This window comes from Silurus meridionalis, chromosome 11, assembly GCF_014805685.1.
Source record: "Silurus meridionalis isolate SWU-2019-XX chromosome 11, ASM1480568v1, whole genome shotgun sequence".
Taxonomy (NCBI): domain Eukaryota; kingdom Metazoa; phylum Chordata; class Actinopteri; order Siluriformes; family Siluridae; genus Silurus; species Silurus meridionalis.
Window position 1 is genome coordinate 9,033,046 of NC_060894.1, and position 24,103 is coordinate 9,057,148.

Consider the following 24,103-nt stretch of genomic DNA (forward strand, 5'->3'; position numbering starts at 1 on the left):
AATTCTCTTCAATACAAATTATCAATAGGACATACAGTGGTGTGAAAAAGTGTTTGCCCCCTTCCTGGCCTGACAAAGTAGACCAAAAGATCCTCAAAAGCTAGACGTCATGCTGAGATCCAAAGAAATTCCAAAACAACTGAGAAAGTAATTGAGATTCATCAGTTTGGAAAAGGTTCATTTCTAAAGCTTTGGGACTCCAGCGCACCACAGTGAGAGCCATTATTCACGAATGGCAAAAACATGGAACAGTGGAGAACCTTCCCAGGATTGGCCCGGCTGACCAAGACCAAAACTTGTCACTTGTCATTACCCCAAGAGCACAGCGACGACTCATCCAAAAGGTCACAAAAGACCCCACAACATCATCCAAAAAACTGCAGGCCTCACTTGCCTCAGTTACGGTCAGTGTTCATGACTCAATCATAAGAAAGAGACTGCGAAAAATGGCCTGCATGGCAGAGTTCCAATACCAAAACCGCTAAAAAAAAAAAAATAACAAAGGCTTCAGTTTTGCCAGAAAACATCTTGATGATCCCCAAGACTTTCGGGAAAATACTCTGTGGACTGTCGAGACAAAAGTGTGTCCCATTACATCTGATGTAAATAACACCACATTTCAGAAAAAGAACATCATACCAACAGTCAAATATGGTGAAATATGGTTTGCTGTTTCAGGACCTGGAAGACTTGCTGTGATAAATGGAACCATGAGTTCTGCTGTTTACCAAAAAATCCTGAAGTAGAATGTCCGGCCATCTGTTTGTGACCTCAAGCTGAAGCGAACTTGGGTTCTGCAGCAGGACAATGATCCAAAACACACCAGCAAGTCCACCTCTAAATTGCTGGAGAAAAACAAAATGAAAACTTTGGAGTAGTCAAAGTCCTGAATCCTATTGAGATGCTGTGGCCCGACCTTAAAAAGGTGATTTATGCTCGAAAACCCTCCAATGTGGCTGAATTACAACAATTCTGCATAGACGAGTGAACCAAAATTTCTCCACAGCGCTGTAACAGACTCACTGCAAGTTATCACAAACGCTATATTGCAGTTGAGAAAACACTTTCACACAAGCCCATGTAGTTTTGGATTTTGTTTTCCCTCAATAATAAAAACCTTCAATAAAAACTGCATGTTGACTTCACTTGTGTAATCTTTTACTAATATTTAAATTAGTATGATGATTTGAAACATTGAAGTGTGACAAACATGCAAATAACAAAAAAAATAAGAAATCAGGAAGGGAAACTTTTTCACACCACTGTATATTGTAAAAACAATTGCAACAAAAAAAAAAAAAACATTCTAGGTAAGATCATTAAGACAGGCCATGCCAACAGGATTGTCTACACTCAGTTTGTACTTCAAGCAAAGGAGCCCTCAAGTATATACAAACGCTTTAAGTAAAACTGATATTAATCTCTGTTCTATCATTTCGTATGGCTTCCTGGGCACATAGAATCTATTTCATTCTAATTAACACATCGATGAGATTAATTCATGGGGAAGTAGAGCAATTTAATAAGGTACAAAATGATAAGTTTGGTGTGAGAGAGAGAGAGAGAGAGAGAGAGGTATCTTGAGGCTTATTTCAATTCCAAGTTTGCTTGAAGTGAAAATCACCAAAAGCCCTTTCCACATGCAATTATACATACAAAGCACATCATTATAGGAATTCATTTTTAAAAGATCTGCCAACATTGTGTACTCAAGGTGTAAGTGAACCCAAATGGTAGTTTAAAATTTCTCAACAATATGTTAAATGTGTCACAGATGGATATAGCATGGTTGTGCTAAATGTTAAAGTAGAAACTTAGGAAGGGGGGAAAAAAACCAACCAACCAAAAAAAAAAAAAACCTCAATAAAGTGCTCTATTAATGAATAATGAAAAAATTGTGGCCATTCAAAGCTAAACTCTAAAGTGGCCCTGCTGTATATTGCAACGTGTGTGTTTATCACTTACCCTCAAGTTTCCTAACTCTTTACCTGTAGTATAAAGTGTTACATGCTGTATAAAATTATTAGGAGAAACTAGTTTCAATTGCTTTACTGCCTTTCAAAAGGAATAAGAAACAAGAATTAATAATCTAATTAATGGCTACATTTTTGAAACAGTAGTTAGCTGTGGAACTGTAAATATTTTTCAAAATTGCTACTCATTACAGTAATTGGGCTAGTTTGTTAATTTTAGATTTCTGCTTAAAAATTTCTAGCAAAAAGTTAAATCCCTGCTGATATAAGGCTACTCAGAATTCAGTCCCTTTTCCTTTCTAAATCATGAATTTGGAAGCAGACATGCTTTTAACAGAAAAGGTTGGTCTTGTGGAGGAAGGGAAGTGGTTTTAAAGTTAATCTGAAAGGCTTAATTCCTGCACTCTATTAATACACAGGTCGATAACGTCATGGACCAAAATGGCATAAATGTAATTCGTTAAACATTCCCCTGTAAAGCAGTGATTAGTTTTTGGTAGCGCAGACATGCATAAAATGTCCCTGAACATCTTTATGGGTTTCAGACTGTGAAAACTACATCCATCAGTTTTGGAAAAACAACTTTAGTCTATATAAAGAAGTAATTATGTCCATTATGCACTTCCTGGGTTAATAATATCTGCACATAAAAGCGTAAACAGTTTTCTCACATAGTGCTCACAATTTGATTCCTCGTTTGTCAATACAGCTTTTACACCAGCAACAAAAAGGTGTTCAATCATGGCGCATCAGTCCATTGTTATTACCCTATTATTACAATGTCAAATTTTTGTTGCGTCAACATCCTTGATCTCGCCTTTTGTTTAACAAGAGGCTGAAGGTCAGCTTTGAACTCATCCACACTGTCGCACAGTTCATCGGCATTAGTTACCTGATTGTGGAAAAACAAAACCTCACTCAGATCAGCGCCTGGCTCTAACCAGGAGAGAGAGAGAGAGAGAGAGAGAGAGAGAGAGAGATGTTGTGTTCAGTCCAGCGGCTGTGGGTCAGCTATGGGCATGGTGTGCAGCACCTCGTCTAGCAGCTGCAGAGCCCGGTGCAGGTGGATCTCAATCCAGCATGGCGTCTCCTTAATGCTTTGCCTTGGGTAATCAGGACCCCAGCCTTTCACGAAGCTCATGCGCAGGATGCACAGCCTGCGCAGATCATCTACCCCAATTCCAGCAGCAGCGGACAGACCTACAGCAAAATACAACACAGATATCAACAGTAACAACATGAATGTGGTAAATAATACTGATTCTAATTTCCTTACAATTAGAAATGGTATAAGTGTGCACTTCCATTTTAAACAAAACAAAATACATGTGAGATACAAAGCAAGTACATTAGTATGCAGGGATAAATGGATTGTGGAAAAATGCTTAATAATTACATTTTGATTCTTGAAATGTGTGTGAAAGCACTGGCTTTAACTGATCTGAACAAAAGTGGTTTATAGAAACTCAGCATTTTTATAGGTCTGTTTAAAAAAAACTTTAAACCGAATCCATTACTTACTAATCGCTGGGGCAATGCCACCCACAGATCCCGGTCCAGGGATGTTTCCAGCCACTGCTGCTGCCTGAGCTGCAGCTGCTGCCTGAGCTGTAGCTGCCTGCTGCTGCATCTGCCGGTGGCACTGACGCAGGTCAAACACCTGCATCACAGCAACAATAAAGCAGCGGTATAAATCATGATCCAACTGGCAATGTTTAAAACCATATATAAACTCAATTAATAAGGGAAATCTTCATGGAAATTTTGACAAGATTTTTGATAAGACGAACATTACTCAACTAACAAACTAAGAAGTTAATACGAAATCAGCAATTCTTTCACACCAGTAGTTCCCAACAAACAGGATACCAGTTTATTGTGTATAGCGCTTCAGAGATTAAATCAGTCTCACCTTGATGTATGCACTTGGGTAGATCTTATGCACGGCGTCTCCAGGTGCACGGCCAGCCTCTCGATCTAAGTAGTAGCTCTGCACGAAGACGGCGTGGTCACTGAGGCATCGCACCCATACATCACCCTCACCTTTACATTCCAGCTGAACGCCCTTACCAATATGCAGCCTGGGAAGCAATGCATTTGTGTTAAACCCTACTGTTACATCCTGCTCTAGTCAAAATGTACAGCTCTGTTTATTATTTACAGGGAATAACTTTTTTCATCAAGAAACATTATTTGAAGCAAACGTGTGACTGGTACTGAAACAGAAAGATGGCATAATCCAAGCCACACCTCTTTTCGTTATTACATTTTTTTGTCAGGTTTGGTCACACTAAAATGAATATTGTGAATATCTGAACAGTTCTAATCCTACTGATTCAAAAGGTTGCAATGGTTTATCTGAAAATCTAGCTCAAGTTTCAAGACAGACAGTACAAAAAAATACATACAAATCAAATAACCAAAACATCAACAAAACTGTGCAAAACAGAGGATATATGATGTGTGATTTGGAACTGAAATTCAAACAGTGTTCCAACCTTGCTCTTTCTATTGCCTCAGTTCTGTGCACGTTGCTTAGCTGGCCCAGACAAAAACGATCTCCACCTGATGGGTCCACATAGCCATCCACAGTCACAATGGGGCAGTTTGAGGGAACCTTAAAAGTCTCACCAACCTGTACATCCATCTCAAAGTAGGCAATGGAACACCAGTAGTCAGGAGCTGGGTAAAAAAATAAGCAAAAAAAAATTATAAATAAAAGACATTTGGCTTCTCGTTCTAGTAGTTTTAAATTTTATTTAGGGATATACATTTAAGACTATAAGTATACTACAGATAATTCAATAACTTGTATAAATGAAAATGTTCATATTAAACAAGGACTCGACTCCATGCACTTACTATTTAATACCAAATCAGAGTGCAATAATATGATTATAAATGTATTCTTTAAGCAGTCTGATTTTAGCAATATTATTGATTTCTATAGCTTTTCCCAACAGTTTGACAACTTGCTACATTAAAAACAGTATTATGGTCATCAGTCATGATAAACCCTAGCTGTATTTCCATCAGGGCTGTTAGAATGTCATTGAGTCTAATATATTTGTACTGAGTGTCCACATTTTTTTAATTTAAATTATGATTTTAACAGTGTTTACTAAAGTTGTCTAGAAGACTCCTAAATAACCCATAAATCTAGACTGATGTGTGATTGTTCAAATTCTTGAGTGGAAAGAATAGATTACTTAATAAAGCCAGATTATATAATATTGCTATGAATGGAATTTTATGAACAGCAAAAACAGAAGCGCTTACCTGGGTGATTTGAAATAGGTGGCTGAAATGCTATTTCATTGTGTACAGGCCCTTAAAGAAACAAAACAAACAAAGATCAGATAAACAGGGCTGACCTGGCCATGCACTAGAGCACTATTAAAGATTTGAACTTACAATAGTGTCCTGGATGGTGCATGGGTGGATGATGTTGTATATGGCCATTTTGTTGAGGAGGCACACTAGGAGTAAAAGTGCTGCTTCGTGTCCAAGTGGAGGTTGCATCTGAAGAGCATACGTGGGGGGAAAAAAAAACAAGTTATAAGCAATATTTTCTCCAACGTGTTCTCAGCTGAAAGAGTTACCACGGCAAAAGGAAAGCTGAATAAAAAAAATAAAAATAAATTAAAAAAAGCAGCTTTCCATTGTGCTCAACACTGGGGAGAGTAAACCATGGACACTGCTACAGGAAGTAGCAATAAAGGAGATGCTGAAAAGCTTTCCGATCAGGAAGAAGCTTACTGTGATGGTAAGTGGAAGAGTTGCCAGGGGGAAAACCATTCTGCTGAGTCCCCTGCCCTGTCCCAGAGGCAATATGTAGCAGCCCCTCGTTGCTACGGCTCCCTGAGAGAATACTGGGCTGAGCTGAGGAAAGAGAGTGGGATTTTAAATATTCAATATAGTTCAGCACACAGGTCCCAGTATTAGCAATTAGTCACAATAAAGTGATTAGCTTAGTAGAAAACAATACATTCAGAGCCATATACAAACAAAACTTGAACACATATCTGCAAAACATGACCAAGAACATCACCCATCCCAAAGAGAAAGCTTTTTAGCATGACCTTGAGCCAAAATGACAGTCCAGGAGTGCTTGTGACATTTAAATTAAACACCTTCTCAATCCTATGTCCTGCAATTTGACCTCGGAAACAGATTTCTTAACAGAATTATTACAAATATACAATTACTTACATGTGATCATAGAGACAGATTGTTTTTAATACTATAGATACACACAGGTGTTTTCAATACCTAAATATTTATAATATAACACTTCAAAATAATTTATTTTTTCCCAAATAAAGCTCAACATAAATCATTAGGTTGACAGACAAGATAAACACCCAAAATACTACCCGACTGTAGTTTGTAATTAAATCTACCACATGCTCACTTTACACAGTAGCTGGAAGTGATCATCTCACAGACACTCACAATTAGCCAGCACTGCTCTAATTCCATGAGTAAGAGGAAAGAGTCATCTTTCTATCCTTCCCACCCACAAATCAGAACCACTTTATATACTGTGTACTCCTGATCCAAAAGAAAGAATGCAAATGCCTTACTTGAGGATCCCACTGGGATACTGGAGAAGGCAGAGGTGGAGGCTGAGCTGCTACCTTCAGCAGGAGGGAGTAGGGCAGGACTGCTGAAGGCCGGCTCTGGCATTGGTCTCGTAGGAGGGTGCTGGATGGTCTGGATGTGGCCCTCAGAACTGGGTATGGATGATGAGCAATCATATTCATACTCGTCTTTGACCATGAGGCCAGAGGAACCTGAAATATGTAGACATGTATAGTTAACACAGCTTTTAATAACGAGGCTCTGTGATTTAAAATCTTTGGCGAAAAAACATCTTCACCTTGTTAAATTTTATTATGCACTGCACACGGAACAACAAACTTTTAACCCCAAACGAAACAAATTCATAGATTAAAACAAATGTATATCAAAAGACAAACATGTGACTCACCTGAACCAGTCAGCGTCAGTCCAGACAGGTCTTTGGAAGTAAAACAAATAGCATGAGCTTAACATATGTATAGAAGAGACAACAAACCACAGCACAGATAAAACTAAATCTCTGACTGACCTATACCTGGTGAAACCACCCTTTCGTAGTGGTAAGGGTTCACGCAGACGCTGTCACACTTCAGGTCGAAAGCAAACTGACAGTATTTGACGTGCTTCAACTCATTCTTGTGGAGATCGGGCCACCGCCACAGGCGGGCGTAGATCACGTGAGGGAAACCTTTACGTCCGGCCACCTTAAAGACAATAGAGAAGACACTTGAGCCGGTAAACCAAAACTAGAAGCAGCAGGGGAACAGGCTAAACATGGGTATAAAATTACAAGCAGCATGAATTATTGTATGCGCTGACTTGAGTGACAATTTACAGTACAATAAATGTACATGGTGATTTTCTGTTTATTACAATATTTGTGGACAACAGCTATTCAGCTGCATGACGAAGGAAATTGTTCAATTAAAGAAACTAGACTTTATTACATTTACATGTTTAGCAAAATACTGACCCAATGACTTGTCTTTCTCTTGTCTGTTCAATTTAATATGTAGACTATCATTATTTATTTACAGTTGTTTGTTTAACTTTCTATAACACTGACAGCAATGCATTCACAGAGGTGCCTATGGTAAATGCTTCACAGAAATACAATTTTAAATGAATTATTAAACATTTTGAAGGAAATCGCCAGTGTTTAACAATGAGAAGTAAAGATTTTACTACATATTTTCCTCTAAAGGAAAGTCTTTAGGCCCAAGTTTTTTTTTCTGTTTACATTTTTATTATGCTTATTTAAGACCGTTGATAAAAATATAATTCTATAAAATATAATAATGGTATCTAACTTGCAGTAAGGATGTTCCAAAATAAATGTAACTATTTAAAAAGCATTAAGGGTTATTCTTTAATAAATATATTCAGCATTGAAAAATGTTGGGGTATAGAAAATTCCATGAATTTCACAACAATATACTGTGCACTCTCATACTCCTAGTCCGGTCATCAGTAAAGCAATTCAGTAAAAGCCTCTTCTAGTTTAGGGATTGGCTAAATGCTTCTGTATTCAAAAAACAAACAATGGGAGGAAACACTTTTTCTTTTCTTCAATCAACCTGTCTAATGTTTGTCATAATGCAGTTCAGCTCACCTGAAGCCGGCCGTCCAGAGTGCGCTGGATGGTCACACACTTACTGGGATGAGCGCCGTTGGTAGTGATAGCCGTGATGAGTGAGTCAAGCTCATCCTTCTTCTCTTTCAGCTTTTTCACCAGGCTCTCAATGGCTCGTTTGGCGAAAGTCTCGCTCTCGCCACCCTGCCTGTGGCACATCAAGCTGTGCACGATGCTCAGGCAGGCATCGTTGCTGGTCGGGGTGTTGGTGATTGACATCCTGACCCTGCTCGGCTCAGAGCTTCTTCACTAAGGTCTCACCAGGTGATCACAGACAGAAAACCACCAACAGGTCTGGTGCGTCCATTCAATTCTCCACCTAAAATAGAAATGTGATTTAATCAGATCACCGAAGAGCAAATTAGGCAAAAAACACAATACAAAACATACCTAAAACTATAAAAATGTACTAGTGATTTGCTTTATCATTAATAGTACAGGGAAAATGGAAATCTAATCTGGATAACTTACATAATAAATATTTTCAATTGTTGTGCATTTACTTTTTTTTTTTTGATCAAACTCAGAATGATATTACATTTGGGCTTATAAAAATTCCCCTCAGCGTTGCAGTCTGATTTATGCACCATTCCTATGTTCACCCACACACAAAGAAATCCCACATAAACTTGGAATTTCTGCTTGGAAAGTGATCCTACCCTGATAATTCAACAAGGCATGAGGACCCTGGAAAACTGAATTCTGTTCAATGGATTGTATCTTTTGTATCTACCGTTACTTTATCATCTATTGTATCATTTACTTTCTTTACCACATCATATTTTATATACATATTATATACTTCGATTTATCATTCACTTGGCTTGGAGCACTTGGAGTTATGAACATGACGATGTTTACAGCAGCACAGTCACTGATGAAGCGTCAATTTAGTTCTTTCGCCTGTCCATTTCTCTCCATAGCATTGCTGGGAGACGTGATATTTTTAGATTCTGTTTCAATACCATAACATTTTCACTCGCAAATGATTCTATCTAAGCGATTACATCTCAGTGTAGCTCAATTCGTGTGATTATTTGCTCGGAGGGAAATAAATAAAACAACGTTCAGCCAGAATGATGATGATGTAGCTAACTTGCCGTAGTTGGGACGTTCATTCTTGTGTATTCTCATAATAAACTGCCCTACTACTAGTAGTAGTAATAATAATAATAAATAATAGTAATAATAATAATAAAATAACATTCTAGTACAGATTCAATGCTGTGTAACGGTGGTAATTTCAGTTACCACCCACTCGCTGCTAGCCGCCTACAAAGCTAATGCGTACAACAGTTGTAGCTAGCATCAATTAGCAAACTTTCACAAACTTTTAATGCATTGCATTACGTTGTTGGGGCGCAAATATTTAGTTTTAGACATTCCAAAGTAATTATTTCTTAAACCTTGTCATGAAAACATGCTGTTTCTCAGCGTTTAAATCCGTAACCATACCTTGATAATTCGCTGCTGAAGTGAGTAACGAGTTAGCCAGCTAGCTAGCTAGCTAAGCTAAACGAAGCTAAGATGGATACCTCCACTCTCTCCGGCTGAATGTAAATCCAGAGATGGGGAAAGTGTAGTCTAAAAAAAAATATCACACGTCCTACATTTAGGCAAAGTAGATACCCAAAATACGCGAAAATAAACAACAGAATTTCATGAAAAACCAAACCGGATAATGTACAAAAAAAATAAACGCGCGACCTTCAGAGCTCGTGCACCATCTTACGCCCAGCAGCTGCTTTGATTTTCCGTATCAATATGGCGAATTGCGCATGCGCATAAAACGGCCGATTCGTCATAAATTCGCAGGCCACTAGAGGGCGCGCGTGTAATAGCGTATAAGTACAGGAAACTTTCCTTCTTCCTGATGTCTAGAACTCTGGTTCTCACAGTGGGTTCTCAGCCATCAAGGTGTCTGTGATTATTTTTACTTAATTTAATAATAATAATAATAATAATAATAATAATAATAATAATAATAATAATAAACAATACATTTATTATTATTATTAATAATAATAATAATAATAATAATAATAATAATAATAATAATAATGACCAGTCACTTAAATTTATTCCAAAACTAAATACAGTGGACATAAAAAAGTCTACGCACCCTTAAGAAAATGCAGGTTTGTTTAATTTAAAAGCAAAAATAACAAATAATTGTTACAACTTTTAAGTTATTTTCCAAAAAAAAGAAATCCAGATAAAAACAAATATGTAACAAGTGGGAATATATTTAATTAAACAAAAGCCTACACCCTTATTGCATAAATCTGCCAACCCTTTTATAATAGGGGCACTAACTTCCCCACTAACTCTAACTCTAACCAGTCACATTTTATGTCACAATTATGTCTTTAGGTAAATGCCATACACCTGACATCAGTTAAAATGATTCTGATTAAAAACAGCTGTTGAAAATTCAGCTCTTGCTGTAGTATTAGCTTCAGGTTTTAATTCCAGTAAGAGCCATGTGCCACAAAGAGTTGTGAAAGAAACTGCATGAATAAATTGTTAAAAGATACCAATCAGGAGAGGAATATAAAAGAATGAACCATGGAACAGTGTCAAAAACAATCATTAAATAACATACACTATATGGCCAAAAGTATGTGAACATCCAATCATCACTCCAAAACTTAGACCTTAACCCAAAGTGTTAAAAACTCATAAATGAAATAATGCTGTAAAAGTACATAATATATTTAAGCCTTAACATGTTATTTTAACCTTGTCATTTTGGTACTGCAGGAACATTATGCTGAAGAATAATGTATTTATTACATTTTAATTTGATTTCCAGAAATGGTATGTATACATTTTAAGAAAGTGTTGGAACAGCAGCATCTAAACTAACTGTAAAGGTTTAACAAGTATTAATATTAGTAGTTATTGCTATAAATTCAATCCTGATTATTTCTAAATTTTTCATAAAAAATTTTGGGGCAATAATATTAATAGATAACTTGAATTGAATCATGGTTTTCTATCTACCTGTACATATTAACTCAAGCGCGATGAATTTGGGCAGCATTTTTTATCATTAAAGAAATATCTAGCAGAATAAAACCCGTTAAGCACGGTCAAGCATCTAACTTTTACTGAGATTTCTTAAAAAAACATATTTTCGGGGGATATTTTTCAAATCTTTTTTGTCAAATACTGTTTTTAACATACCTTTGTTACATTCCACTTACTACATTTGATAAAAAAAAAAAAACCTGTACCTTACAGTGAAGGATTTTTCTTTAAGCTAGGGATCAAGTGAACATGCTCAATGATAAGACCTCAAGATAAATTACCCAGATGGCATTGTGATCTTTTTAAAAACAAAAATAAGACCCAGCATTTATTACAGACCAAGTTTACTAAGTGTATGAGGTTCATAAGGCTGCATAGGCTTAAAAAAGAGTTTTTTTAAGGAAATTATTGTCTACACGTATTTGAAGTGATTAAAATCACAAGTAGCAAACTGCAAAAACCCTAAAGAAAGTGCTGAGCATAATAAAAATACACAGGTGTTTGGAAGAATAGTTTTTATTAAAAACTCATTATTACCCAAGAGTCGTTTAACTTTCAGACAGTGGTTCTGGTTGCCAGGTTGCACACAGGTTTATATTTAACGTTCTTGTGTGAATACGTCCATGTTTCTATGGCAGCAGCTCATTCACATGGACTTGTACAGCAGATGCTCTATGTAAGCTAAGATTAAAATTAACTAAACTGAAAAAAATATATTTAATAGATCGAGCTTTCAAAACCAACTTGTAACCAACCAGATTGAGCGTTTAATTTAACATTAAGTATGAGATGTTTAATGTCCTTGAAAAAAAAAGTACTGCCAAATCACTGAAAGGCCTTAAAAAGTGGATGGCCTTAAAAGGTTGTATGTCCTTTGTTTGCTATTAAAAAAGATATTTTAGACATTGCAGACCTGGCAAACCTGGCTTATATGCATAATCAATTAATAAAACTTGAATAGAGATACACACGATCAAAGGAAACAGATCAGAACTTTATATCAACCTTCTCAGGCTTATTAAATGGCATGATGGCGATGGAGTCACTCACTGGAGGACAGAGATAGGGATTTATGGCAAGGAAGTGGCCAAAGGTGTGAACACGAGTGAAAAGCACACTGGAATCCAGCGACTCTATGCCCTAGCTGGACCCAACTTGGATTGAGGTCGTCATCTTGAGTGATGGCGTGCAAGCTTCCCAGCTCTGACACCTTCTTATCACAGTCGTATGGAAGAGAGTGTGGCATGTGGCAGAGGCTCGCACGGCATGTGACACTTCGTGACTATGGACAGGTCAGGGTAGATTATGGCCAATCAATCAGAAGAACAATCACAAACTTGAACGTCTTGCAAGTTCACTCTTTGTGACAGCAACACTAATTTTGTCCTGTTATGAGGAGATAATAGTACTCAGGAGCATATCTCAATCTTTTATTACTTTAAAATTGGAATAGATTAAACAAATTGATAATAAACAACATTATATTATGTGCGTAAATATAAAGCTTTGATGACTGTCACCACCCTGAAGTTGATTATTCCCCTATTACATCCAAGTGCTTTGTTCAAGATGCCGCAAAAATAACAATTTATTTTATTTATTTCATTTATTAATGAATAACATTGTTTTTTCTTTTAATGTTAAGAAACATCTATTTTCATTTATTTTCAATAAAAACATTTTTTTAATTCTATTTTACTTTTATCACTTATTATAGTAGTATATCCATTTTTTTTATTTTATTTTTTTAAATTTTTTTTAAATCTCTTGTGATTAATAAGACAACAACCCCATTAACAAAAAAAAATGTAGATGCTGTGTAAAATTAAAATAATAAAAACATAATGCAATGATTTGCAAATCTCATAAACCCATATTTTATTCACAATAGAACATAGAAAACATAAACAATGTTTAAACTGGGGAAATGCACCATTTTAGGGAAATTTTGTATTTTTATTTGATACCTGTAACACGTCTCGAAAAAGTTGACGGGTCATGATTAACCATCTCATAGCATCCCCTCTTTTATTTAACAACAATCTATATATGTCTGGCAAGTGAGGAGACCAGTTGCTGAAGTTTTTGGGAGAGGAGAGTTGTCCAATTTGTATTTTAAAGAACTGTTGTTCAACGGTCCCGGCTCTTCTTTGTCATATTTTTCATTTCATGATTTCAACATTTCAATCGGTGAAAGGTCTGGACTGCAAGCAGGTCAGTTCAGCATCTAGACTCTTCTACTACAAAGCCATGCAGTTGTAATAGATACAGTATTAGCATTGCGGTTTAGCATTGTCTTGCTAAATGTTGTATGGATGGAAGCAGATGTTTCTAAATGTTTCTAAAACGTGTATACCTTTCAGCATTTATGGTGCTTTTCAGATGTGCAAGTTGCCCATTCCATAGGCCCTGATAAACGCTAATGCCATTAGAGATGCATGCTTTTAAAATCTAGACTCTAGACACAGTACATCATTTAAACAGATAAGTTACTGTTGTAGTATACAAATGCTATAAAAAGAGCATGGAACAGAGAAAAGCAGCAAGATAACAAGTTTAATTAAAAAAAAGAAAAAAATATGCATTGGAGTACAAATGCATAAACATTCACTAAAACGACAACAGTGACTAAAAATGTACTCGTTTACTGCTGCTGTTAGATTTAGTGTTTGTTTAATTTTAATTAAATCATCACATCAGGTCGTGAGCGAGCTGAGAAAAGATCCAGTGCGACTTTCCCAAAGTTAGCAAACAAACAGTTTATACAATAGCACTTCATTAAACTGTACTATTTTCACATGATGAGGATGTAAAATTTTTGCTTACCATGCTGATGTTTCGCTTTAATCTGTGACACCAGTGTGTTTTCTTTTCACATGCTTGTGCATCACTGTGGTACTTTCATCCCACACAAGCTCCGCTTTGCGTAACACGCAGGTCAAAGTGTTGTTGAGTTTAATATAAAAGGCTCTCATGTCTTGGATGACTTGGGATGCATACTTTTTCCTGCTGCTGGTTGACCTGTACTCTGCGTCATTTCGCAAGTGGCTGTGTTCCCTTGCCGTCACGCTAACCCAAAACTTGAGCAGCCCAACTAATCAATAACGGCATTCGTTGACGACGAATTTCATTATAGATTATTATAAATTTTATTGATTAGTTGTTACAGCCCTACAAATCATTGCGTTCTGTTTTTCACATTTTACTCAGCATATCAACTTCTTTGGAATTGGGGTTGTAATATGCAGAAATAAATCTATAATTTATAATAATATATATTGATATATTTATAATAATAAATCTATCATTTGTTGTTGTTATAGAAAATGAATTAACAACTGACCAATCAGATTTTAGCATTTTACAGCAAACACAGTCCTTTGTATTCAGTAGTCAATATTTAAAAATGCCTGATAAATATCTGTCTAATATAAGTCATATCTATTTAACTGCAAAATTATAACTGTAAGAAATTATATTAATAAAACTGCACTTAATGCAAACTTGTAAAAGAGTTAGTTGAGCCAGCTAACAAATGACCTCAAATGTTTTCGAACAACTGTTGAAATGTTTTTTATATGACCAGATATAAATATAAGACTGCAACTGAATTGATCTAATTGCAGAATCATGGTAATTTAGCAAATTAGATATTAACGCTTATATATTATGTCAGGTTTTTTGTGAGTTTGTTGGAGTCACACTGCTGAGTACAATAAACTCAGCCAGAATAAATAAGCTGCTTATATTAGATTTTCCCACAGAAACATCTGATACCAGACTTTATTTGTTGTTTTGATAAAACATTGCGTATTAGTACTAGTATTAGTATTATACTGGGTATTGCATATTAGCATAGAATATTACTTATGAACATTGAGTGTACAATGTAGTGTTCTATATTATATGAAATTTTCCAAATAACATAGGTTGCTAATGAAATACATATTATACAGTATATTATGTCGTGCATTTGAATCACTGGTTCATATGAAAAATCGTATTAATGCTGGCTTGGATATAATGTAAGGTTCTGAAATAGATTCTCTTCAAGATGTACAACCTCCTAGCTATTTTCCTTACACAAGAACCGAAGCCTACTTTTCAAATCTTAAGAATCTACACATGTCCTTTACATGGTTCTAATTCACAGTAGCAGACTGCTCAGATTGGTATAAACATATGTCCCAAATAGCTCTTTGCTGCTGCTACATTGGTTTTAATTTCAGTCACACCAAAGTACATCAACAACAATAGTACGAGCTTTAACTTAAACGAAAGGCTTATATTAATGCGCTCCTTTCCCATTATTGATATGGTAAAGCTGTACTTAACACAGGAAAGTCTTCATGATTCAGAACTTAATTTTTTTTTGGTTTGTTTTATTAGCTTTATAAATAGAAATAAAGGGAACTATCTAAACTTTTTTGTGGATGTTCCATTACATGAAACCTAACAGCATATAAATTAAGAGTGTGTTGTGGCAATGCTATAAATACAAATAAATAAAAGTTTAAACTTTTGTGGTATAAGAGAAATTAAACACTTCAAGAATTTATAGAATAATATTAAACTTTTTAGTGAAAACAGTACTGAAACAAGAACAGCACATCCCAAATATTTGTTTATAATATTTTAAAAAAATATTATTAGTGCACACTGAAATGGTTTAAATGCAGGAGTCCAGGAAAAGAAATGTGGTTGTATCTTAAGTCTTAAAATGAAAGATATTTTCCACTTTATTATAATTATGAACTGGAATTGAAAGTATTATATTCTAGACTGCAGCGAATATTTGTACAATAAATAAGACACTAGTCTATGCTATGAAAAGCAGATATACATGCAAGTGAAAGTTTGAAATATTGTCTTTTTCACTCCATGATGCCCATCCATTCCATGTCAGGTTATGGTGTCTGTATATTTCAAATAGCACCATGCTACTGTGCTACTTACAATACATTTTTTAAATAGTTGCTAGGTAAGTTGTTTATTATCACACAAAGGCAACATAATTGAGAATCATGGTGCATTATTCTGTTAACGTGTGAACATTTGTATTATCATCTTATCAAGTCTCTTGATCTTGTATTTTTTGGTGTCAGAAGAGAGTTTCTGAAAGTTTCCAGATCTCATCTGCAGCCACACTCTGCCACCACCATGCCCTCATATTTGTGCTGGAAAATTACATGGCCATTCTCATTTTCATACAGCAGAGAGATTGGTTCTAGCTTGGTGGGCACGCAGCATGATCGTGACACTTTCTGAGGGCTTTTTAAATTGACCAGCGTTTGGATAATGGCATGCTTGGTGGGGTCCACTTGTGGAGTTAACGGATAAGTGCACTCTCCGTGACATGTGTAAGCCTGAAAGCCTGGTGGTGCGACGATCCACGAGTCCCAGCCTATCTCTTTAAAATCCACATAGAGTTCAGTCCTCTTGCATTGGTTCCCCTTTGCGTTGCGGCGGGTTCGTGGCATGTTATCGTATATCATGTTTGAGCGCATTTGCATTACAAAGGCCTCATTTTGATGTATGTCGCCATCATCATTTTCATTCATCGACAATTCAGTGAGATCTAAAAAGCCAGTGTTGTCTTCTGGGATTGTTTTGTCTTTATTGCTTTCATTATCTGAGAAGACAATCAACACTGGTTCATGCTTTCCTCCCACACTCCTTTCAATGTCCAGACTGATTAAAATAGCATTTTTGTCTGCATCTTGTAGATCATCGTCATTCACACATTCGACCTGCAGCTCAAGCCAGTAGCTCATGCTCTCTAGTTCTCTCCAGCGCAGAACCGCTTCAGTCAGATCGAACACCTCCCATCCACTCTCTTTAAACTGGCCATGCCTTACCACCAGCTCCTGCATACCAGTCGAATTGTTCTCTGCAATTCGATCCTTAGAATGCTGAAATGACAGACCACTTTCCTCTTGCCCCTCAAAAACTGTTAGCTTCCAGTTAACACCATTGTTACGTTGAGGATCTCGATGTACCAACATGTAGAGGCGGAGCTCCGCGGCAATAATGCGCTCATCACGTGGAATGGAGACATTGAACATTAGAGGGATCATCTTCACACCTCTCCTTGTCATGCTATAGGGGGAGGAGTCTGTAAATAACACATCAGCACTGATTACTAATAATAATTGTATGTGATTCAAATTGGTCACTGAATTCAAATCATGGCCTCTTTACAGGTACAGAAAATTAACTATTGCAAACGCTTGCGATAATGGATGATAGAATAAAACAGAAAAGATATTAACAAGACTGTTAATTATTGAAGCTCATTAGGATTTTATTGAACCTGTGTATGAAATGTCATAAGTACTGAACAAGAACAACTAAATTGAGTAATCACTGACATTTAATGACAGGTAAAAAAATTTTATAGATTACTAAAGACCTTTTAGCATTATATTGTTTTTACATCAGAGATATTCACCAGATATTATAAATATTATATAATAAGTAAATTGATTCAATGTTTTAAACATTTTTCATTCAAGTAATAAATAAATAAACATTACTAAGCTTACCCTCGTTCTTGAAACTCCGTGCAATGTTTGCTGCAGGTCTGGTGCTTCTATCCTTTGCGTAGTGGTTGTACAGTTCCAGCATGTACTCTGGTGGCTCATTGCGGGAAGTTCGGGGCCTCGGTTTTAGCTCTTGCGCTGTTAAATTAAACATGTAGAGGAACTGGCCTAGGAGCCCCTGAAAGTCCATGTTATCATCCTGGTCCAGGAACGATGTATCCACTTGTCCAAGTCCTTCTGAAAACGGCTCCTCCAGGGAAGGAATTGGACTCGCTTGACCCCAGTGAGGTAGCAGCAAGATGCAAAGGATTAGAGTCCTAACATAGTAAAGCATGGACATCTCTGGGATAGCCATTAGTTGAGATCAAACCTTCTCCTTTAAGAGGAATATGAAGATAAGTTCGAATAATCCTGGGCTCCTGGGTAGACTTGTAAAGCCTCCCCAAGTTTTCTGTACAGATTGATATGTGGGTGTGTGTGTGCGAGTGTGTGTAAGAATGGGGTGAACAAACAGTCCTTTTGAGTCCTTGTCCTTGTTGATCTTGTGATCTACCATAGAGGGCAGGTCGTTGCTGTCAGCCTCATCGTGCTGACAAGTTTGGAGATGTTGCCACCCGCCTGGGCCCTGGCCCTCTTATAACACGGGTAGCGAGAGCCGTAGAGTTCGCCACTCATCCTGTATCTTCTTTCCATGCATGCTTTGCTCTGTGACTTTCAGCTCAAACTCATCGTCTCAACAGAAAAAAAGGTCTTTCAGAAAGCCATTAATCTAATATGGCAAATTTTTACTCATGTTATTAAGCAACCTATAGTTACTTCTATATTCAACACAATGTCCATCTTATCAGCTATTTCGTGTTTGTGTATTGGTTGCATAGGCAACCGCAACTCACTTACGAACAGCCCACAACATAAATACAATCCATGCACACGCATGCAAAACAAAATGTCCATATTGAGCGTGTCATTCTTTGACAGCTTCACATGGGTAGTATATGCAAGACAACTGGTAAGTTATGGCCATGTTACGTAAATTATTATTATGTATTTGTCTCTACAGTATGTAGACATGTTGAAGATGTTAAAGACATTAATGGGTTTTAAGTGGTACTCTTACCTATAAGAGAAACTTCCGGTTGTAAGGTTTTACACAGAAAATTTATAGGTTTCTCCTATGGAGAAATCTTCAATGGATTTGACGTATGTTTAGCTTTTTTTTTTGAAAGAACAGAAGTATATGTGATTATTGTGCAACTGAAGATAACAGCTTTATAGTAGAGAAGTAACAGAGATTTATAACGATTAAGTTTAATTTAAATGGTACGTCTGTGAGTTCAGAATTCAGCCGCCACTTTTTGGCAGACACAGAGGCCTTCAAATATGGTCACCACATACTCAACTTTTAAGACTCTACAGCACACTCCTTTACACTGACTAGGCATAAAATAATGACATGATAACATTGTGAGTGAATAACACTGATTATCTCTTAATCATGGCACCTGATAGTGGGTGGGATATTTTAGGCAGCAAGTAAATATATGTCTTTTGTTAAGAAGGACTGACGGATTGAGAAATGAAGGTAACATCTTGTCTGGATCTTTTTGACCGACTTGTACAAAAAAACCTTCTCACTATACAATGGGACAAAATCTTTTTTTCCAGACATTCATCACATTCAACGTTTTTGAAAGCAAATTTAAATATTCTTTTCTGTGCACCAAACATGACATAGAATAAGATGAAAGGCAGTAATGCATTCAAATCATAAACACAAGGACAAATGGAAAAGCACTCATGAGGAACACAGCAACATCAAGCATGAAAACACATTGACAAATCACGATGTACCTGTGAATAGCGGAGTGGCCGGCATGCAGACAGCACTTGAAGACTAATGAGAAAACACTTCAAGCAAGAAACGATGGTGGTCAGTGCACAGCAATTTCAGTGAACTGAAAAAATTAGTCAACATGAAGGCTGGCTTGCACTTCCTCTGCCTGCATGGCTTTGTCTTGATACTAATACATTTTCAATCATTTTCACTGAGGATTTTTTCAACTGCTTTTTTATCACTGTCTGTATGAACGACTCAGTTGTGTCATCTCACCTGAAGTAATCACAAAATGTGAGTTGTATTGATATGTTGCTGAAGAGAAAGAGGGGGAAAAAATAGGAAATCTGGAAATTATTTTCTTTGCATATATGTCAGAGCGCAGTGTCTGCCAGGACATGGACCCTTAAAGCAGAGAGAGTTAAGGGCCTTGCTCAAGGCCCTAACAGTGGGAGCTTGGCAATGCTGGTGCTTAAACCCTCAAAAGGGAAAAATCAAGTACAATGGGAAAAATTTGGGTACCTCTAAAATATGCTTTTAAAATTCTGAGCTGAAAACAAGGTTACTTTCATGAAATTACAAGATAATTTGATATATATAAAAAAGCAAGCAATTTGCAATACCATTCCTTTTTTATACATGCTCATGATGTATTATAAAATAATTATATGGAGTGTATTTATACACTTGTTTCGATACACAATCAAAGTATGCAATGCCAACAATGGGCAACTCTTTACCTCTTTAAAACTAAATATTTTTAAATACCTATAAACAGAATTTTAATATTGCAAAGTCCTTTTTCTCTCTCTCTCTCTCTCTCTCTCTCTCTCTCTCTGTCTCTTTTTCTCTCTCAGCTGGAGTAGATTGCAGCAGCATGGAGTTGGTGTCACTTTAAAGCTAGTGAAAGTTTTTTAATGACTATAGAATGACCGCATAGCCATTTAACACATAATGTGTTAGTGTCGTTCATTGTGTTTCTTATCATTCACAAGCCCAAACAGTTCCTGGTAGCGGTGTAGCCTCTCTACGAAAGGATGTTGTAATGTGACCAGTGTTCATTCTATATATTATAACCCTATGGATTGTGTAAATTGGGACCTCTTGTGTGCATACAGTGCAAATGCATTGAATGCACAATTAGCAGAAAGATGATTTCCACAATCAGGAATGTGTGAATCGTACATTTCCATGATATCATGTTTCTGTCACTAATCAATGTTTTCCATGTAACCCAAACATGTTAGATACAAATGGATAGAAAAAAAGGCATAAATAAAAAGTACTGTTTGTTATAGTCAGAATTTTCCTCACTGCTATTGTATTAAAAACATATACCGTGTTTTTAATACAATAGCAGTGAGGAAAATTCTAACTATGACAAGCAGTACTTTTTGGAACATGAAAAAATGTTGAGTGTTTCTCTGAAAACTAGCTTTGCATATTAACAAGTAATCGAGCAATTTTTGTTTTTGTATTTAGAACTAAAATAATATCCTGAACCCACTCTGACAGGTTACAAGTAGATTTCTGTTGTTACACATCCATTAAAATAAGATTAGCATATCCTAATTATATTAAATGTACTCTTTTATTTGCCCTCTGGCACCCCCCACTATACCCACAAAAACACAAACATATCCGACATGAGGGATTAGTATTTAGTATTTATTTATATTTTATATACATTACAGTAAAAGTGTGATATCTGTGTCCTACTGATAATTATGTTTATATATGTATGTAATTGTTCCTGGTAGATCCAAAGTTTATTAGCAGAGAATGCATATGTAGATCTTCATGATGACTATGCAACCATTGAGTTACACATCAGTAAATAATGAACAAAAAATTGTTGAAGGTCAAACTGTTCTTGTACTGTTCTTGGTACATACATAAGCAATTATCATAAAGATATAACACTCACAGCATGACAACATGCAAGGAAAGTTAATAATAAGAACTCATCCAAATTAGTTAGGTAGATTGCTCCTGGTAGAAATGAATAACTGATTTTGAATATTGCCTTACATTGCCCCCTTTTTTTTTAAAGAATAACCTTCAAAAATAATCAGTACGAGTAAGATTAATAATCATCAGGTGTCAGGAGATTAGGGAAATATGCATTAGGTGTCAGGAGATCAGGATAATATGCAGGATTATCATTATGCAGATTAGAAATGGCATGGCAATGCTGCATTGCATCCAGAGTAATGCGTTGCATTGAGGTAAAACAAGATGGAATACACGTGTAAATACAGGGCCCATAAAAGCGCACGATCAAAGTAACAGTGATAGCCATCCATATATCGCATCTTTAAACAGGGCAGAGAAGTTATGATGATTAAGATCAGGTAAAGGATCAGGATAAAGATAAAACAAAAACAAAAGGTCAATATAGTTCCGCACAACAACGATTAATATGCAGATTTCTTTTTTATTTAAGGCAGTAATCAAACCATAAAGTAATTTTACCTTAGAAATTAATGAATTTAATTAATTTAACATCCTTTTTCATGACCCATCCAATATAAATGCATATTTTAGTTCCACAACATTTACTCAAATTTAATAATCATGTTGAAATGTTCATTATGCTGAACAGAAAGCTGCATCATCCAAAGTTCTCTTATTCTTTTTTCCTTTATTCTAATTATAATTTTCTTAATTCTAATGCAATATTGTCTGAAAATCACTTTGAAAATACAATAGTGCTGGCAAGATAAAGCACTGAACATAAATTAATTAAAAACAAATATATGATAAGATTAAGCATTAATGCTAGATGTAATTTTACACACGCCTGTTACTCACATAAGTGCTGAATGCAGCTGTCAGACAAAAAATAATAATAACAAGATAGATGCATTGACATTTCTATGGTTAAAAAGATAAATAGAAAGGAGGTGAAAACAGGTTTTAATTTAAAAAATATTATAGCAATAGGGCAAAGGCAAAAACAAAGTCCAACAAACAGACTAGGGTCTTAACACAGGTGAACGGGGCAATGCAGGGAGAGAAACAAAACCAAAAACCAAAACAGCCAAAAAAATCCATAAACCAGCGAACTGAGCTATACAGGGCAGAGCAAAACACAAACCAAAAACCAGTCCAGAGGTCAAAACCAAAACAGGGCAGAACAGGGGTCAGGAACAGGAGCAGGAGCCAGAGCAGGAAAAGGAACAAGTACAGGTACAGGTACAGGTATCCAGAGCAGACAGAGTTGCAAGAATCATCTCATGGGCTAAGGAGCCGGTAAGATAATCTGGCCCCTAACTAAAGTCTTGGGTTTTCTTAAATACTAAAAGGTGCAGGAAAAACCGGAAGTGCACACCGTGTGCCCTGGAGGATTCTGACAATCAGAGCTTGAAGCACGGCCAGCATCTCGAGGTAATTTATGCGCCACGTTTGATGGGACCTCCCCCAGAGACCTCGAGCAGAGCAGCCACTCATGAAACTCCCCACCCAGTGAGTCCCTGAGTCAAGAACCCGGAGTCTTTCCACACATCTAAGGCACGTAGGGTTTGCCACATGACCTTGATTGTAAGGAGTGGATTTCCCTTCCCGGAAAACCCCCGGGTCTTGAGCCACCACTGAAAGGGTCTCATGTGCAGGAGGCCAAGTGGAACCACATTGCCGTCAGACAGCCGCATCCAATGCAGTCTCTGAAACTGCTTTACAGTGAGTGACTGACCTTTCCTCACTCGCTCGACACAAGCAGGCGACAGATGTGCCTGCATAAGGGTTGAATCCCATACTGTGCCTAAATAAGTGGTTCTCTGTAATGGAGAAAGCACACTCTTTTTGGCATTCAGCCTTAACCCCAGTTCCTTCATGTGGGCAAGAACGACATCTCAATGCTGAATGCAGATGCCCCGAAGCCTCAGCGGGACCAGTGCCGCCTCCACACACAGGCAAACGGAAGGACCCAGTATTGGTAAGCTTAAGCACACCTCAGGAACCTCCTGTGAGCTGGAAGGTTGGATACATGAAAGTATGCATCCTTCAAATCTATGGTCACAAACCAGTCCTCAGACCTGATTTTGGAGACGACCTGCTTCAGTGTTAGCATCTTGAACCTAAGTCTCAAAAGCCAGTAGTTCAACAGATGCAGGTCCAGTATAGGACGCATAGGATAGGGAACTATGAAGTACCAGCTGTAGAACTGTAGACTCTCTGTCTAATGGAGGGAACACTTCAATGGCCACCTTCCTCAAGAGAGTGTTCACTTCCTGTTCTATGACCAAAGCCTGCTCAGGCCCCACCAGGGTGGGGGATACCCTGTTGAACCGAACTGTCGAACTGAATCGTATAACCTTTGTCTAAAGTGCGCAGGACACACCAAGACACATCTGGCAGCGCTTGCTAGACCGCCAGATAATCTCTTAAGGTAATCAGTCTCAAAAGTGGCGGGCATGAAAAGCGAGGAGGGTGTTTGCTGGAGCTGGCCGTGCCCTAAAGCACAGAGAATGGCAGGGTTAACAAACCAGTTCCCTGAGGGTGC

The 24,103-nt window shown here is 36.9% G+C and overlaps 2 protein-coding genes across 5 annotated transcripts; both read right to left on the minus strand.

Moving 5' to 3' along the window:
- Positions 1 to 1,498: 1,498 nt before the first annotated feature.
- On the minus strand, positions 1,499 to 9,950 carry smad4a (SMAD family member 4a). 4 transcript variants are annotated; one of them, XM_046861771.1, is made up of 13 exons: positions 9,898 to 9,950; positions 9,646 to 9,774; positions 8,170 to 8,509; positions 7,087 to 7,261; positions 6,967 to 6,996; positions 6,560 to 6,769; positions 5,733 to 5,855; positions 5,388 to 5,495; positions 5,253 to 5,303; positions 4,472 to 4,655; positions 3,886 to 4,054; positions 3,495 to 3,633; positions 1,499 to 3,173 (listed from the first exon to the last, which is right to left on the minus strand). In XM_046861771.1, the coding sequence occupies exons 3-13, from the start codon at positions 8,407 to 8,409 to the stop codon at positions 2,962 to 2,964; spliced, it is 1,641 nt and encodes a 546-aa protein (XP_046717727.1). In that variant the 5' UTR covers positions 8,410 to 8,509; positions 9,646 to 9,774; positions 9,898 to 9,950; the 3' UTR covers positions 1,499 to 2,961. The 4 variants fall into 4 exon arrangements, with proteins under 4 accessions (XP_046717727.1, XP_046717729.1, XP_046717728.1 ...); XM_046861773.1 differs by having other exon boundaries at positions 7,093 to 7,261; positions 9,646 to 9,928; XM_046861772.1 differs by lacking the exon at positions 9,646 to 9,774 and having other exon boundaries at positions 9,898 to 9,918.
- Positions 9,951 to 15,938: 5,988 nt separating this feature from the next.
- On the minus strand, positions 15,939 to 18,351 carry LOC124393682 (bone morphogenetic protein 10-like). Its single transcript, XM_046861656.1, has 2 exons — positions 17,769 to 18,351; positions 15,939 to 17,338 (listed from the first exon to the last, which is right to left on the minus strand). The coding sequence occupies exons 1-2, from the start codon at positions 18,118 to 18,120 to the stop codon at positions 16,356 to 16,358; spliced, it is 1,335 nt and encodes a 444-aa protein (XP_046717612.1). The 5' UTR covers positions 18,121 to 18,351; the 3' UTR covers positions 15,939 to 16,355.
- Positions 18,352 to 24,103: the final 5,752 nt, after the last annotated feature.